Source organism: Mobula birostris, chromosome 18, assembly GCF_030028105.1.
Source record: "Mobula birostris isolate sMobBir1 chromosome 18, sMobBir1.hap1, whole genome shotgun sequence".
NCBI classification, from domain to species: Eukaryota; Metazoa; Chordata; class Chondrichthyes; order Myliobatiformes; family Myliobatidae; genus Mobula; species Mobula birostris.
Genome location: NC_092387.1, coordinates 13421588 through 13440539, shown reverse-complemented (window position 1 = coordinate 13440539; position 18952 = coordinate 13421588). Strand labels below are relative to the sequence as shown.

Here is an 18952-nt window from a genome sequence, read left to right as displayed (position 1 = left end):
CAAAGTTACTCAACACATTGTCCATCTTAGCAATCCAAAATGAACTCAACTGTGCTATTTATTTCCATTATCTTCCCTTATTTTGCTACTTCATAAATAATCAAATCTAAACAATTCAGCTGAAATTTCTTGAACAGCTTAACAGGAACTAACCAAACATTGTTAATGCTTCGTTCACACACACAAAAAAACACATTTTGCCTGTGTAGATGCTAACTTTTGGAAATACCATTAACAAAATATTCACTAAATTTTGTGTTGAACGGAGAGTTAAGACAAACTGTCACCAAAGACAGGGCACGGGGTTATGAATGACTCCATCTCGAAGCGGTAAGGAAGATTGAAGCATCAAGGTGTACGCGGATGGGGTCAGCAATTACTCCCAACGAGGGCCAGTGGGACAACAAGGGTCAGCAGCAGGTTCGGTGGTGTTCAAACTCGGCATGGCAGTAATTCTTCATGGAAGGACTGAGTTCGGGCGGCTGCTTGCCTCGTATGCTGACGGAAAGATGTTTTCAATATCCTGAGATTTATGTGATTATCAGACCGTACTTTATATTGGTCTCCTTTGGTTTTTTGGTGTTTTCTCTCTCGTGGCTGATTGGCGAGTGGGTGATCTGTTAGCTTTTTCTGTTGGGGATTTGTTACTATTTTCACTTTTTTTCTGTGAGTGAGAGAGTTGGGGGATTATTATGTTCTTCTGTGGGGAGCAGTTGGGGATTTGTTGCTATTGTTGCTGTTTTTTTTACTGTGAGGGAGGGGTGGGGGATTTTGGGGTTTGCAAGTTTTGTTTCTTTTTCTTTTTTGTGCTGGGAGGGGTGAAGTTGATGTCTTTTCTTCAACAACTCTCATAGTCTTTCTGTATTTTCTGGTTATCTGGAGTAGACAAATATCAGAGTTGTACATGCATACTTTGACAATAAAATGATGCTCTGAACCTTTGATGGGCAAGATACTAAATTACAATCCATGACATGCTAACCTAAAATTCAGGAGCACTTAAATGAACTTTGATTCACGATTAAGAAACACTCACAAATAACAAGATTCAGAAAAATTATGGCAGAGGTAGTCATTCTATTTGTGCCAATTAGAAAGCGCTCTGTTGCCCAATTCTGCTTTCCAACATTTGGCCCGCATCCCTGACTATACATCCTGATATTATTTAAATCTGTTGAGATGTCTGCACCAAGCCAACAGAACTGCGATGGCAGACAGCAGCTGCTTCCCCGCTCGAAAGATCTGGGCTCAATCCTGACCTGACCTGACTGTGGGTACTGCCATGGAGCTTGCACTTTCTACTGAGATCTCCAATTTCCTCAACTTTCCAAAGACATGCAAGTTGGTATATTAATTTGCCACTGTAAACTGTCATTGGTGTGTAGATGGATGGTAGAATCCGAGTGGGTTTGATGGGAATAGTTGTTTAATTTATTTAGAACAAAGTTATTTTCGTAATTTTTTATATCGCCATAATATTCAGTAAAAATCGTCCCACAAATCAGTTTCAACATCTTACAAACACTGACCCAAAGATATTGCAAAATAAAATATTTAGCTTAATAGAAGCCTTAGGAATCCCAGTTTCTTGGTCTACAACAAATGCATGTTCTATAAATTACAAATTCAACATTTACACAGTGCCCCTCTTTCTGTTTCCTCTGCACCTTCCTGGATCAATAATGACTGGCTCCCATGCCAGATCTGAGGTGACAGCTGAGGCCATTGTGGGATCTGCACACTCTACTACAGATGGAGTAGGAGGCACCTATCAGGCAAACGGGAAGGATATTTGAAATGATACGCTCCAACATTTTCACTTGGCTTAGAGTCAGAGCCCATTCAGCCCAACAAGTCCATGCTGACCAAGTTTTTCATCCAAATTAATCCCACCTTCAATCTAAATCCCTCTAAACCTTTTCTATCAAGTACTTGTCCAACCGTTGTTAATATATCTGCCTCAACCACTTCCTGCGGCAATTCATTCCATATACTGACCACTCTCTGGGTTAAAAACTGCCCCTCAGGTTCCAATTAAGCCTCCGCTCATTCTCCTGTACGCCAGTGGGGGGGAAAGAAAGCACCAACCTGCTCAACTTCTCCCTATAACTCAGGCCTTTGAGCCCTAGCAACATCCTTCTGTGTAGTCTCCAATCTGATGGCATGAACATCAATTTCTTGAACTTCCAGTAATGCCCCCCCACCCCCCTCCTTTCCCATCCCCTTTTCCCTCTCTCACCTTATCTCTTTGCCCACCCATCGCCTCCCTCTGGTGCTCCTCCACCTTTCTTTCTTCCATGGCCTTCTGTCTCTTTTATCAATTTTACTTTGCAGCTCTTCACGTCATCCCTCCATCTTCAGGTTTCGTCTATCACCTTATGTTTCTCTCTTCCATCCCCATATCTTTTAAATCTACTCGTCAGATTTTTTTCTCCAGTCCTTTTGAAGGGTTTCAGCCCGAAAAATCGACTGTACTCTTTTCCTCGATGCTGCCCAGCCTGCTGAGTTCCTCCAGCATTTTGTGTGTGTAGATCTCTGAACTCTTTTCAGCTTAAAGGCATTTTTGCTACAGCAAGGTGACTAAAATCAAACATAATATTCCAAATGAAGCCTAACCAATGTCTTGTATAACGGCAACAAAACATCCCAACTTGTATACTTAATGCCCTATCTGATGAAGGACAGTATGCCAAAAGCCTTCCACATCACCCTGTCTACCTGCAACTGCACTTTCACGAAAACATGTACCTGTCTCGTGTCTGAAATATGGCCTGCCCAGGGGAGCTGGCAGTACAATCATTGCCTTAGTGCCAGGAACACTGGACTAGGAAAGAACTTGGAATCTTTGCCAAGAGTGGTGATATCAGTAATCCAAGGGTCAGACGTATAAGGGAAGGACAGTGAACAGTGTTTTATGCAAGGCTTAAGATCCTGATTTTCAAGCACCCTTTTCCCCCCGTTGTACAGTGGCTGCATTGGCATATTGAAGGATGTACCAAAGTTCACTCATATTTGCCAAGGTGGGGACACTCAGGATAAGATAAGCTGTTCACATTTTCAAGGGTGTAACCATGAATCTTTAGTTTGGAGAGTGGTGTTGTACAAGTGGATGATGATAGGGAGTACCTTTGTCCTGTGATATGGAGTAAACTTTAGTCAATAAGGACCTGCAATAGTCTCTGAACTCTGCTATACTGAAATAAGGAATGCCTACCATTTCATGCCCACTGCGCTTTTGGAAATCTGAGCAATTGTCTGTCCTTCACCTACTTGCATACAGGCAGAGGCTGAACAGCAAGGCTCCAGACATTAGGACAACAAAGACCATAAGATATAGGAACAGAATTAGGACATTTGGCCCATCCAGTCTGCTCCGCTATTTCCATCATGGCTGATACGTTTCCCTCTCGGCCCCATCTCCTGCCTTCTCTGTGTTGGCAACGAATTCCACACATTCACCACTCTCTAGCTAGAGAAGTTCCTCATCTCTGTTTAACTGGACATCCCTCTATTCTGAGGCTGTTCCCTCTGGACTTAAGACTCCCTCACCATAGGAAACATTCACTCTATTGAGGCCTTTCAACATCTGATAGGTTTCAATGAGATCCCTCCTCATTCTTCTGAATTCCAGTGAGTACTAGCCCAGGGTAATCCAACACTTCTCATATAAGCCTTTCAACCCCTGAATCATTTTTGTGAATCTCCTTTGAACTTTCCAAGGTCAGTATATCCTTACTTAGAAAAGGGGCCTAAAACTGCTCACAATACTCCAAGTGAGGCCTCACCAGTGCCCTATAAAGCCCCAGCTTTACATCCTTGCTTTCATATTCTAATCCTCTCAAAACGAATACTAACATTGTATTTGTTTTCCTCACCACTGACTCAACCTACAAATTAACCTTTAGGAAATCCAGCACGAGGACTTTTGCATCTTAGATTTTTGAATTCTCTCCGTCTACAGTTTTATCTCTTCTACCCACGTGCGTGACCATATACTTCCCGACACAGCATACAATCTGCCACTTCTTTGCCCATTATCCAAATCTGTTTAATTCCTATTGTAGCCTCTCTGCTTCTTCAACACTGCCTGCCCCTCTACCTAACTTTCTATCAGCCATAAAGCAACCAATACAATACAAAAAGCTGTTCCAACACCGACCTCTGCAGAACATCACTAGTCACCGGCAGCCGATCAGAAAAGACTCCCTTTATTCCCATTCTATACCTCTGGTCAATCAGCCAATGCTCTAACCACGCTCGTATCATTCCTGTGAAGCCATGGGCTCGTATCTTGTTAAGCAGCCTGAAGTGCAGCACCTTGTCAAAGGCCTTCTGAAAATCCAAGTACACAAATTCCATCGATTCTCCTTTGTCTATCCTGTTTGCTATTTCTTCAAAGAATTCCAACAGATTCGTCAGACAAGATTTTCCTTTAAGGAAACCATGCCAACTTTGGTTTATTTTATCATGTGCCAAGTACCCCAAGACCACATCCTTAACAATTGACTCCAACATCTCCCCAATCACCAATTGGCCCATCATTTCCCTTCTTCTGCCTCTCCCTTCTTGAAGAGTGAAGTGACATTTGCAATTTTCCAGTCCTCCGGACTCATGCCAGAACCCACTGCTTCTTGAAAGATCATTACTAATGTCTCCACAATCTCTTCAACCATCCCTTTCAGAAAACTGGAATGTAAACCATCTGGTCCAGGTGATAAATCTTCCTTCAGAGCTTCCAGTTTCCCCAAGCACCTTCTCCTTAGAGATAGCAACTTCAATCACTTCAGCCCTGAGGCTTTTGAACTTCTGGCATACTGTCGGTGTCTTCATCAGTGAAGATTGATGCAAAATACTTTTTCAGTCCATCCACCATTTCCTTGACCTTCACTACCTCTCCAACATCATTTCCTAGTGGTTTTTTATCTACTCGCCTCTTTTTAACACTTCATGTATCTGAAGAGACTTTTTGCATCCTCTTTAATATTCCTGGCTAGCTTACTTACAAAATCCATCCTTTCTTTGACTTTTTTTAGTCGCTTTCTGTTGGTTGTTAAAAGCTTCACAATCCTCTAACTTCCCACTTTTTTCCCCTCTATTATATGGCCTCTCTTTGGCTTTTATATTGCCTTTGACTTCTCGTCACCCATGGTTGCATCATCCTGCTTTTAGAGTACTACATCCTTGGGATGTGCCTTCTGGATTGCTCTCAGAAACATCAGTCATTGCTGCTCTGCCATCATCCCTGCTAGAGTCCCCTTCCAATCAATTTTGGCCAGCTCCTCTCTCATGCCTCTGAAATTTCCTTTACTCCACTGTAGTACTGATACACCTGATTTAGCTTTTCCTTCTCAAATTGCATGGTGAATTCTATCATATTATGATCACTACCCATAAGGGTTCCTTTACCTTAAGCTCTCTAATCAATTCTGAATCTAGAATAACTGATCCCCTTACGGGCTTAACTACAAGCTGCTCTAAAAAGCTCTCTATTCCTCATGGGCACTCTACAAACTCCCCCTCCTGAGATCCAGCACCAACCTGATTTTTCCCAATCTACCTGCATACCGAAATGCCCATCGTAACATTGCCATTTTGACATGCATTTTCCATCTCCTGTTGTAATTTGTAGACCACATCTTTGCTACAGTTTGGAGGTTTGTATATAAATCCTACCAGGGTCTTTGTACCCTTGCAGCCTCTTAGCTCTACTCACAACAATTCTATACCTTCCAATCCAATGTCACCTCTTTCTAATTACTCGATTTTATTTTTTTACCAACTGAGTTACCCCACCCTCTCTGTCTACCTGACTGGCCTTTTGATACAACGCTTATCCTTGGACATTAAATTCCCAGCTATAATCTTCTTTCAGCCACAACTCAGTAATGCCCACAATGTCAAACATGTCAATCTGTAACTGTGCTACAAGTTCATATACCAGATTCCATATATTGCTTGCATTCAAATATAACACTTCAGTCCTGCATTCATCACCCTTTTCGAGTTAGCCTCCCTTTTACATTGCAGCTCATCCCATTGTCAACAATTTTGACCTATCATCAGCCTGTCCTTACTAGGAGTCTCACTGCACACTGCCTGCTTGTAAACCAACTACCTTATCCTCAGCACTACCACTGGTTCCCATTCCCCTGTCAGATTAGTTTAAACCCTCCCAAACAACTCTAGCAAACCTGCTCGCAAGGACATTGGTCCCCCGAGTTCAGGTGTAACCAACCCATTTGTACAGGTCATATCTTCCCCAGAAGAGATCCCCATGATCCAGAAATCTGAACCTCTCAGCCATGCAATCATCTGCCAAATGCTCCTATTCTTACTCTCACTGCCATGTGGCACAGACAGAAATCCAGAGATTACTACCCAGGAAGTCTTGCTTTTCAGGTTTCTACCTAGCTCCCTAAAATCTCTCTTCAGGACTTCCTCACCTTTCCTATCTACATCATTGGTGCCAATATGTACCAAGACTACTGGCTACTCACTCTTCCACATTGTGTCCAGGGCATTCTAATCCAAGAGATGTCCTTGAGTCTGGCACCTGGGATGCAATTCATGATCTGGGTGTCTCCATCACGTCTACAGAATCTCATCTCTATTCCTCTAAGTAATCTCCCATCACTAATGTAGTCTCCTTCACCTTTTTTCCTGAACCATAATGCCAAACTCGGTGCGCAAGACCCAGTCGCTGCGGCTCTCCCCTAGTAGGTCGTCCCGCTCAACGGTATCCAAAGTGGAGGGGATGCCCACGGGGGTACTCTGTACTGGCTGCCCATTTCCCTTTATTCACCTGACAGTCACTAGTTTCTTGCCTCCTGCAACCCAAAGGTAACTACCTTTCTGTAACTCCGATCTATCAGTTCCTCAGTCTCCCGTATGAGCCGAAGATAACTGAGCTTCAGCTCATACCAAAGAAGTGGTGCGGGAGGAAGATGAGTGGCTATGGGATTGCTTTGAGTTGACTGACTGGGCCATATTCAAGGAATCACCTGTGAATCTGAATGAATACACCATGGTTGTCATTGATTTTATGGAAACTGTCGTAGATCAGTGAGTCCCCACAAAGTCAGTTTTTCCTAATCAGAAGCGTGGATGAACCATGAGATCTGCAATCTGCTGAGGGCCAAATCAGAGGCATCTTTATTCTGCCACTCAAGGAAGTTACAAGGGGTCCAGGTACAATCTCTGAAAAGTCATCTCACAGGCGAAGTGGGAATTCCGAACTTGAATCAAGGATGCTCGACAGTTTTGGCAGGGCTTGAATGCTATGAACTCTTACAAAGTGAAACCAAGCGACATAGATGACAACAAGGCTTCACTTCCAGATCAGCTCAATACCGTTTGTACTCGCTTCGACTGTAGAAACATGGAGGAACTATCACAAACTCTCCAGACTCGGAGTCCATGATTTCTGTCTGAGGCTGATGTGAGAGCATCCTTCAGGAAGGTGAACCCACAGAAAGCATCGCCTCAGATGGGGTACTTGGCAGATTACTAAAGACCTGTGCTGATCAACTAGCTGGAGCGCTCACTGAAATCTTTAACCCCTTGCTTCAGCAGTATGTGATACGAACCTGCTTTAGACAGGCCTCAATTATATCAGTACCAAAGAAGAACGTAGTAACCTGCTTTAATGACTATTGTCCAGGAACATTTACATACTTTTGTACATGGTGCTTAGAAGATGGTGAGGAAACATATCAACTCCTGCCTGAGAAGCGACTTGAATCAGTTCCAGTTTGCCTATCAGCACAACAGGTCCTTAGCAGATGCTATTTCATTGGCACTTCACTCAACCTTGAAACATCTGGACAGCAAGGGTGAATACATCAGGATGTGCTCTATCAACTACACCTTGGCATTCAATACTATCATCCTCTCAAAACTAATCAATAAGCTTCAAAACCTTGGCCTCAATACCTCCTTGTGCAATTGGGTTCTTGATTTTCTCACTTGCTGACCCCATCAGTTTGGATTGGCAACATTGCCGCCATAATCTCCATCAGCACAGGTGTACGGGCTGCATTCTTAGCCCCCTGTTCTACTCACTTTACACTTGTGACTAATGTGGCCAAGCACAGCTCTAATGCCATATTTGTTTGCTGACGACATCACTATCATAGGAGGGAGATTGAAATTCTGGCCACCTCTAACTCAATGTCAGCACAACCAAGGAGCTGATTTTTGACTTCAGGAGGATGAAACCAAAGGTTCATGAGCCATTCCTCTTCGGGGGATCTGAGATAGACAGGGTCAGCAACTTTAACTTCCTCAATGTTATAATTTCAGAGGGCCTGTCTTGGCTCCAGCAGGCAAGTGCAGTTACAGAGAAAACATGGCAGCACCCCTATTTCCTCAGGAATCTGCAAAGATTCAGCATGATATCTATAACGTTGACTAACTTCTTTAGATGTGTGGTGGAGAGTATATTTTACTGGCTGCTTCACAGCCTGGTATGGAAACACCAATGTCCTTGAACAGAAATTCCTACAGTAAGTAATGGATATTCCATCACGGGTAAAGCCCTCCCCACCACTGAGCACATCTACACAGAGCTCTGTTGCTCGAAAGCAGCATCCATCATCAGGATCCCCACCACCCAGGTCATGCTTTCTTCTCACTGCTGCCCTCAGGAAGGTGGTACAGGAGCATCAGAACTCACCACCAGGTTCAGGAACAGTTATTACCCCTCAATCATCAAGCTCTTGAAAAAAGGGGATAACTTCATGCTATGCATGCCAAAGCAGTTTGGCCCAAAACGTCGACTGTGCTTATTCCCCCCCCCCCATGGATGCTGCCTGGCCTGCTGAGTTCCTTCAGCATTTTGTGTGCGTTGCTCGGATTTCCAGCATCTGCAGGTTTTCTCTTGTTTGTAATGTAATGACCTGGATTTGATTAGGAAGCTTAAGGTAAAGAAACCCTTCGGAGGCAGTGATTATAATATGATAGGATTCACCCTGCAGTTTGAAAAGGAGAAATTAAAATTGGATGCATCAATGTTACAGCTGACCAAAGGGAATTACAGAGGCATGAGAGGGGAGCTGGCCACAGTTGACTGGAAGGGGACACTTGCAGGGATGACAGAATAGCAATGCCTCATGTTTCTGGGGTAAATTTGGAAGACACAGGAAAGAAACCTCCCAAACATGAGGTAGTATTCTAATGGGAGGATGAGGCAACCATGACTAATAAGGGGAGTCAAAAACAGCTTAAAAACTAAAGAGAGGGCATATAATATGGCAAAATTTAGTGGGAAGGTAGAGGATTGGGAAGCTTTTACGAACAGGAGGCAACTAATTTCATGGGTTTTCCCTAGATCTTCCAGTATCCTCCCACAGTCCAAAGATATACCAGGCAGATTAATTGGTAATCGTACACTGTCTCGTGATTAGGTCAGGGTTTTGTCAGGGTTTGCTGGGTTAGTGTGGATTGAAGGGTTGGAAGCCTGTGCCATGCCGTATCATTAAATAGACAGATAAATAAAATTCTAAAAATAATTTAATCTTTTAAAAAGTTCTAAAATATATATATTTTTAGAATTTATTTTGGGACAAGAGTGGATACCAGACCGCTGGAAAATGACACTGGAGAGGTAGTAATAGGGGATGAAGAAATGGTGGAAGAACTTATGTACTTTGTCAGTCTTCACTATGGAAGACATTAGTAGTATTGCAAAAATGTGAGTGTCAGGGGGCATCAGTGTATACAGTTATGTTTTCAGAAGGCCTTTGACAAGGTGCCACACTTAAGGCTACTTAACAAGCTAAGTGTCCATGATATTTCAGGAAAGTTATTAACACGTATAGAAGATTGGCTGACCGTCAGGAGGCAAAAGGTGGGAATATTGAATGGCTAGTGGTGACTAGTTGTATGCCACAGGAGTCAGTATTGAAACCATTTCTTTTTACGTTATATGTCAATTATCTTGATTAACCAATTGATGACTATGTGGTCAAGTTTGCAGATGATATGAAGATAGGTGGGGGGGAGGGAGGAGGAGGTTTAGGAAGCAGGGTGTCTGCCAAAAGACTTAAGACATATTGGGGGAATGAGCAAATAAATGACAGAAGGAATATAGTGTAGAAAAGTGCATGGTCATGTATTCTGGCAGATCTCCAACAACCGATTCCCCAAAAACTATACCATAACCTATCTTTACGTCTAAAATATAACCAGTAATGAAAGACAAATATAATCTATATTTCACATTTTGAACCAGGATGTTAATCATCTCTAAAGTTTAAAACACAGTAGATGTTAAAATAGAGGAGAAAGATTTGTGATTAAAAATTATTAAAAATGTGCGATTACCAAAAATAACTCAATCTACCTGAAAAAGTACAGATAAATTATTACTACTGGCAGGGAAAACAGAAGAGGTCTAATCTTAAACCCTAAATTGACAGCAGCCACCCTATCAACTGGTAGAATCAAATCCAATTGTCAGTCAGATAGAAAATCTATTGAGTATCACTAAGCAGTCCATGCAACAAAGGAGCAGGTAAACAAGGTTTCAATCGAAGCTTTAGCAACCTGATGTCTTTCTGAGTCACTTAACAGCATTATAACTACAACATAATGCAGAAGACAAAATTTAGACATGATTATTTCCAGAGATGTCTGGAGAGAAAAATTAACAGCTATGAAGATATTTGCTTGTCTGACCTTTACTGACAATAACTGTGTATTTTCAATAATCAATTTCAGTTTTCCAACACTTGCATGGAGCTTCCTAAAATCAAAGTTCAATTTATTATCAGAGTACATACATGTCACCACATTCAACAACACTGAGATTCTTTTTCCTGCGAGCATACTGAGCAAATCTATAGAACAGTAATTGTACACAGGATCAATGAAAGAGCAAGAACATAGAAAACAGTGCAAATAAAAAATAAATAGCAATAAATAATGAGAGTACAAAATAACAAGACAAAAAGACCTTAAAGTGAGAGCATTGGTTGTGGGAACACCTCAACAGATAAGTGCAGTTATCCCCTTTGGTTCAAGAGCCTGATGGTTGAGGTGTAGTAACCGTTCTTGAAGCTGGTGGTGTGAGTACTGAAGCACCCTACCCTCTACCCGACGGCAGCAGCGAGAAAAGGGTGGTGAGGATCTTTGATGATGGATACTGATTTTCTATGACAATGTTTCATATCGATGTGCTCAATGGTTGGGAAGGCTTAACCCTGATGTACTAGGCTGAATCCACTATCTTTTGTAGGATTTTCCATTCAAGGCTGCTTCCCATACCAGGCCGTAATGCAGCCAGCCTGCACACTTTCAACCACAGATCTAGAGAAGCTGGTCAAGGTTTTCGATGACCAGCAATAAAAGACATGTATGAACTGAAAATGCAAAATGAATGCCCTTTCACTTGGGTTATATTATGTTAGGGTTTGTGAAAATCACTCGCAACTTTTGTCTGTTATACTCCATTCTTGCTTTGGAAACATCACCGCGTTTAAGCAGTGAAACAGGCCAAGATGAAACCGTTGTATAATACCCTTGGGACAAACAATGGAAACACTCTGGACATGAACTAATGGAAGTAATTTACATTTTAAGAAAAGGCTGACTTAATGCAGTAGTAATATTACAATTTTCTTCCCTTCAATACATTTGGTGTACCTCTCACTACCAGTCTCTCTCTTTCAACTAGGCTTCTCTATTACACTGGGGAAAGGAGAAAACAAGAAAGAGACCTCATGGGCCAGACGTGGCCATATATGCCACAGACAAGAGATTCTGCAAATGCTGGATATCTTGAGCAACCATGGAGGAACTCAGCAAGTTATGCAGCATCTTTGTCTTAAGGAAGTGTCTTGGTCTGAAATATCAACTGTTTATTCACCTCTGTAGACGTTTCCCAACTCACCAGGTTCCTCTCGTATTCTGTGTTTGTTGTGATATATGCCCTAGACTTCTTCAATCAAACCAAATGCACAGATACCATTTTAACAATCAATATACAACCCCAAATGTTAATTGTGTTCAGCATAGTGGTAGAACAGAGCATTCACCCAGCTATGTTTCCCATCTTCTCCATAGTATCTGATGCTAGAATGATAGTAGCAATCAAATAAGCTTTTACACTGTAAACAAGCTATATAAAAACATATTTCGTATGTTTGACATAAATTAATGGATACAAAAAACATGGCACATGTTCAATTAATGACTGATTGCAGAGAATTCCGGTTAATGGGACAGCCGCTTATTTGGGGCAACTTTTAAAGATAAAAAAGATGAACCAAGAAAATAGCCGGGATTCCCTTTGTTTATTTGTGACACCATCCAATTATTGGGACAGGAAACTGTCACTGAACAGTTTTTTTAAAATCGCTCCAGTTGCATGTGTTTTGAGTTCAAAAAGCAGTGATTTTTATTACCGATAGTTGGTGAGAAATAAGCACCAAGACAATTCTGAACGGGTTTGCTCACTGCGGTTTCAGCATTCAGGCTTGGAGATGCCAGAAACAACTGGGAGTGAAAATAAAACAATTTCACTACTTCAACAAGTTAAAGACTAGGAAGAATTTGAAGGTATTGACAATCATCTTGAATGTTACAATGAAAATGAAGATTTGGAAGATGCAATCATCAAGAGTACTGAACGAAGGCAATCCATTATCTGCAATCTGTGTCTGCACTAATTTTGTTAATTTACAATCAAAAGAACACAACAGTGTACAATGGATGAATTTCTCTGTCAGTAACTATTAGGAACCAATACAGAATTTTATAGTACTGTAGCGGTATTGGTAATGTTCTAATTTCTTCTGTATTTTATTGAAATACGTAATTTGTTACTCAGTTAAATGGTAATTTGACTTTTTTTATACTGTACCTTTTTAACTATTTCCATGAAACTTTGCCTATTGGAGCAACCGCTTAATTGGGTCAAAATATACTGGTGTCGATGTGTCCCAATTAACTGGAATCAGCTCCACCTCCACTGATATAATTTATGTATAACATTATTTTAATCTGGTGGATGATGGATAGACTTAACTTAGTACATCACCTCTCAATTTTAAAGTAAATTACAAACACTTTCTCTGAAATATCGAACACCTTCGATTGCAGAGTGATTCGTGACTGGGAAAGAACCTTAATCCCGAGGGGTGTTTCAGCTTCACGAAAACCATTAAGGAAATTGTATGGACACCTTGCTCCAATTAATTAACAAAAGTCAAAGAAAAGGAGTGATCTTAGAATGACTATCATTTTGGTTCTAAACACCAATTAAAACTATATTAACTATAATGCTGAGATACATCCTAGGATGCACTGGGACACATCACCAATGATGTAACCTGGGGTCATCAGGAGTTTCGGGTCTCTCAATATCAGACACCCTTGCCCAGGAGACTCTGCCAAGGTTGATCAGGCCCCAGCTTATGTCTCAGCCGCATTGACCCATGGGTCACACCTCTTGATCAATAGCAACCTGGAGGCTTGCTCAGCCCCTGTGACACTCTACATCTTTCCTGATGAAAAGCCACAATGCTTGGCTCAAAGTCTACAGTAAACTTTTCAAGATTCAACTTGTAAATATCTAGTCTCATAACTGTACGAAGTCTGATGCCTTAATGTCAAGAGCTTGGTACCAATTTCAGGTAGGCTGGCCACAATGGCATAACAAACCAACTTCAGCACAAAACCATGCAATAGGAACTCAGTGGGTCAGGCAACATACGTGGAAGGAAATGAACAGTCATCGTTTAAGCTGAGACCTTCATCTGGAGCAGCTTCATCATTGGGTCTCAACTGAAATTGTGTCTATCCATTTCCCACCCTTGACGTTACTTGTCCCACTGAGTTTCTTCAGCAGTTCTGTGTTGCAGTTTCTCTGTCTCTGTAACAATCATGTTCACTTACGTTGTAGTGAAGATACAAAGTTTCCAGTCCTCATCTCTGCTCCAGTAGCCCCAGGTGAATATAATTTCCTGGTCACCAAGTAGACCTACACTTACAGCTCAAATCACCTACCACAACAGATTTGCATAAAAATGCCAACAAAAGCAATCAATAGTCAAGTTCAGGAACAAGAGAAAAGAAAATGTTTTGAAGATAAAAAAAAAAACACTGATCACTGCAAAAAATGTTGTGGGTTTTCATATTACAACCCAATGCCAAAACTTAGGCATTCTTTGCCAAAAGTGAATTTACAGATTCTTTAAAATTAAAAGGGAATGTTATTACTTTTAAAGAGGAATATTTTAAAAAATGCAAGCAGTAATTAAGGAATTCACACATTTATACTGTAACTGTGGTAAAGATCCAAAATGGATATAATCTTAATGAAAATATCCATATTACAGTTTACAAATTTAAAAATTCAGTTATTGGTTTAATTATTTACTATGTTTCACGTCCACGTGTTCAGATGACAACAAATACAGGCATTCTGCTTGATCATGTAGGGTTTCTCTTCAATCATTTAAGAACAGTACAAAACCAAAATACAAAAAGCAAATTTAAGATGCTGAAACAAACCAGCAAAACCTAATTCCAAAATTAACTTCTATTGCAGGTGAAAAAACACATTTACCACTCTTTATATCAAATTTGCCAGAGTTTAAACATTTGAACCACATCATATACTTGTAGAAGCCCACAATTCTGGACTCCATCAAAATACAACAAAACCAAATAATTAAGTAGACTCACCACCATTAAGTGAAGCTTAAGTTAAATGTTACCATCTATAATGACAAACTTGCATTAATCAATTTAGCTCCAGTATTAATCAAGGCTTCAGAGCACATTTTACAACCGGATTTTCAATTATGTGACTGTCATTTTGTTTTAATTATAATTCTTCCTGAATGGAATTTAATTCCATTATTCACTATGTTTCTTTTTACTTAAAAAACAAATAAGGACACAGCTGTCCACTATAATTGCACAATTTCAAATTAATGGAATTACTTGAAATTTCAAAAACAATGGTCTTATTACACACTTTAATCAACCAAACATAAATGGTGACCAATTGTGCAAATCCTACATCATAAATAGGAAGCCCTAAAATATTTTGTATTTGCTTCACCATTCAATGAGATCAAGGCTAATCCTTGCCCAGTTTTATTTTCCTCTTCATTCCTTTCACCCCTGGACTATAAGAACAAAAAAAATCTAATGGTCTCAGTTTTGAATATACTCAACAGTCTGAGAATTTTAAACCCTTTTCACAGATCTAAGAAAAAGTAACTCAGCTACATCTTAAGTGTCAGGGATATTCATGACAATGAGGACAATCTGTAATGGTAAATTCGAGTCAAGAATCAGGCTCACTACCACCGACATACGAGGGGTGATTGATAACTTCGTGGCCTAAGGTAGAAGGAGTCAATTTCAGAAAACCCAGCACATTTATTTTTTCCTACATTTACACATAGTCCAGCAGTCGTGGAGCATATGGATCCCCTCTTTGTAGAAGTCGGCGTCTTGGACCTCCAGAAGTGGTCCACAGCAGGGGTGATTGATAAGTTTGTGGCCTAAGGTAGAAGGCGATGAGGAGAAACTTCAAACTTTCTGCATTTTCACTCAAAGAGTTGTACTGCACATGCATGTAATGAGAGCTGTATAACTCATCTCCTTCGACCCTAGGCCACGAACTTATCAATCACCCCTGCTGTGTATCACTTCTACAAAGAAGGGCTCCACCACCGCTGGACTACGGGTGTACATGTAGGAGGGTACTATGATGAAAAATAAATGTGTTAGGTTTTCTAAAATTGACTCCTTCTACCTTAGGCCATGAACTTATCAATCACCCCTCGTATGTCATGAAATTTGTTTTGAGGCAGCAGTACAATGCAACACATAAAAAGTTACTATAAGTTGCAATGAGAAAAAATAGCAGTGCAAAAAGAGAGCAAAAATAGTGAGGTAATGTTCATGGACCATTGAGAAATCTGATGGCATAGCGAAAGAAGCTATTCTTAAAATGTGTGTCTTCAGGGTCCTGGACCTCCTCCTTGAAGGTAGAAATGATAAAAATGCCTTGGATAGTGAAGGTCTTAAATGATGGATGCTGCTTTCTTGAGAACAATGATCCTTACCAGTTCAAATGTTATTTTACTTGCAGCAGTTTAGGACAAGGGCAAAAATGGGGCAGAGAATTTCCTATACTACTAACAATTTTGGTTTAGGCATTTCCTAAAGTCTGCTTTTGCTTTATTCTCATCTTTGCTGAAGTAAACACCAAACAAGGTTTGAGTTCCACTTCCGTTCCATTTACACAGAACTTCTGATCTTAATGCCAAATGCATGAGCTGCAACCTACTTTGACGTGGGAGCTCTGCAAATGCGTGGTTAAGCAACTTTGAGGGTTGAGAAAATGTACACTCTTACATTAAAAGAATTGTGGGCAGAAATTGTAAAATATTACACTGACATGATACTGCATTACGTTAAGTATAATCAGCAGCCCAGGTAGAGAACTAGCTGAATAGAACAGACTTCCTCTGTAACCTAATTATTATTACAAAACCAAACTCTCTCTGGCATGCTAATGCAAATTAAAGTGAATGCAATGTATAAAAGCCAGTAGGCATCACATTTAGATGTAGAAGCCATGGCTATGTTGCAACTTGTTTGGTATACCTACCAAATATAAAATGATGTATCTGTAAAATGGCACTCAAAGCAGTACATTAAAGCAATACAAATATGTGAACAATTCAAACTAAATCTCTTCAAAAATGCTTCGAACACAAAAAAAAATTCCCAACAACTGATGAGAATTTCCCAGTTTGAAATGGACAAAATGCAAATACATGGGGCCAATACGGAACTATAATTTAATGATAATTGGTAGGATTACTCTGGTTTGAGGCAAGTGCTGGACTATCTACAGGAAGTGTGCATACTTCACATGAGACAAGCAGAAACTAATCTACACCCGATCATCAGCTTTTATTTGTACTGAAAGTTTGGTTTTGAGATGAATATTGTAACAAGTCTCCACAGGTGCTTGAAATATACAGATCAAAAATGAAACAGATGACATTTGTGTTCAGAACATGGCTCAAATTGAGTTACATTTTTAAACAATCAGGAAATTCTAAATCGTGGTTTTCGACCTCAAACTTAATTAACAGTTCTCCAACAAAGCAAAAAAATAGTACAGAATGGAAATATGAGAACAGATGTTGAGAATACAGCAGGGCAATGGAGAGAGAATCTGTAGAATACTGTTAACAATTTTTATTTTATGAAAGTACTCTACTCATTTCAAAACTCATTCAATTCAGGTTGTAATGCTTAACCTTACAACTTAGCAGTACAATGCCAGACATGCGAGTCTTGAAACATATTTAAAGTTCTAGTAATCTTAGCATATGATCTACAATGACATTATAATTTTGTCTGGTCAAAGATTCGACACCTTGGTTGAGAGGGCATGTCTATGCCTAACATATCATCCAAGTTAGGGACTAACCTGCGCACAACTTTCGAGAGGCACTTCCATGATCTGCAGAAGTGGCTATGACTCAGCACAGAACCAGGTTAACAACTTTACCAGTAACACAGAAGAGTACAGCACAAACTTATTTGGCCCGCCATGTCTGTGTCCAACACAATTCCAAATTCTATAGTACAAGCCTTTACACTCCCTGCATTATCATGGAACTATTTAACAGCTTAAATGACTATTGAATGTACTTCAACTACTAACGTTGGCCGCTCATTATTCCAGGGAATTACCACTAAAGTGCAAAAAAAAAATTCCCGTCCTCTATATATATTTTTTAAAAACTTTCCCCCTCCCATCAATGCAGTCGGTGCTCTGGTGGGGCTGCTGCTCCAAAGTCAAAGCCCAAAGACAGTGTAGCGGAGCAAGATCAAAATACCACTGCGCCCTTCCAGTCATTTAACAGCAACAGATCCCAGGATTGTGTTTGCGAGAGCGCAATCATTGCCGATAGAACGGAATCGTTGTTGGTAACAGGCCCCGAGAATATGAACCGGTAACTGTCGCCCTATGGGAGGCGCCTTGACAGCAGCAAGCCCGAGGGTGGGGGCCAGGCACGCGAAACAACTTGACAGCAGATCAGGTGGCGGTAGTGGGTCACTGACAATAGCAGACCCCGGTATGGGAAGGGGCGAACAACCGGGCCCACGGTGGTGGAGGGCTGAGGGAAAGCCCGGGGAAGGACCGAGTGGAAACCGCTATGGCTAGCGCTAGGATCCGGAGACATGGGGGATGGGGGAGAAAGGAAAGTGGTCGGAGGTGGGGGGAAGCAGGGTGGGGTGGGGGGAAGCCCGACACCAGCAGGCCCAGGGGAAGGAGGGAGCCTCACTCACCTATCGTGGAGATGAAAGTCGTGTTGAAGGCGTCCTCCGAGAAGCGGAAAAGGAGGCAGGTTTTGCCGACGCCGCTGTCACCGATCAGCAGCAGCTTGAAGAGGTAATCGTACGTCTTCGCCATGTTGGGACGGCTGAGCGGGCGGCGGCGGAGGGGAGAGTGGCTACGCGAGGGGCGGAACGTCACCAGCAGCCTCGCAGCTCATTGGCTGGTGGCTGACGCCATTGCGCGGATCGATGGGCCCCCCAAATACTGCCGCAATCGCTGATGGGAATTGTAGTCCTTTCTGCGGCTGCTCTGCGAACAGTCATTCCGTGGGTAGTTTCATTTCTCATTATCTTCTATCAGTCTATTGTTATTAAGCGTTGCGAATGGAATTGATGCGCAGGAATGAAAGTGCATTTTCCCTTTGCTTTGAGAAGGAAAGGCCCAGAGTTCAAATAGTAGATGTCAAAAGCTCCTATATGAGATGTACTCCTTAGATCGATGAAACAAAAAAATGTACACATTGATTTGCCAAAATGAAGATGGTTATCTACCAATTTAAGCATTTGATAACATTTAAACGTTTGATAAAAGCAGAGGTAGGGTGGTTCTTGTTTGCCGCTTATCTGGCCT

At 41.2% G+C, this 18952-nt stretch overlaps 1 protein-coding gene across 1 annotated transcript in view; it reads right to left on the bottom strand.

The window, feature by feature from the left end:
• Positions 1 to 18505, bottom strand: part of LOC140211948 (ras-related protein Rab-8B) — a 66513-nt gene extending 48008 nt beyond the window's left edge. The window contains exon 1 of the mRNA XM_072282219.1: positions 18334 to 18505. Within this exon, the coding sequence (XP_072138320.1) occupies positions 18334 to 18457 (124 nt within the window). The 5' untranslated portion in view covers positions 18458 to 18505. The remainder of the gene's footprint in view (positions 1 to 18333) is intronic.
• Positions 18506 to 18952: the final 447 nt, after the last annotated feature.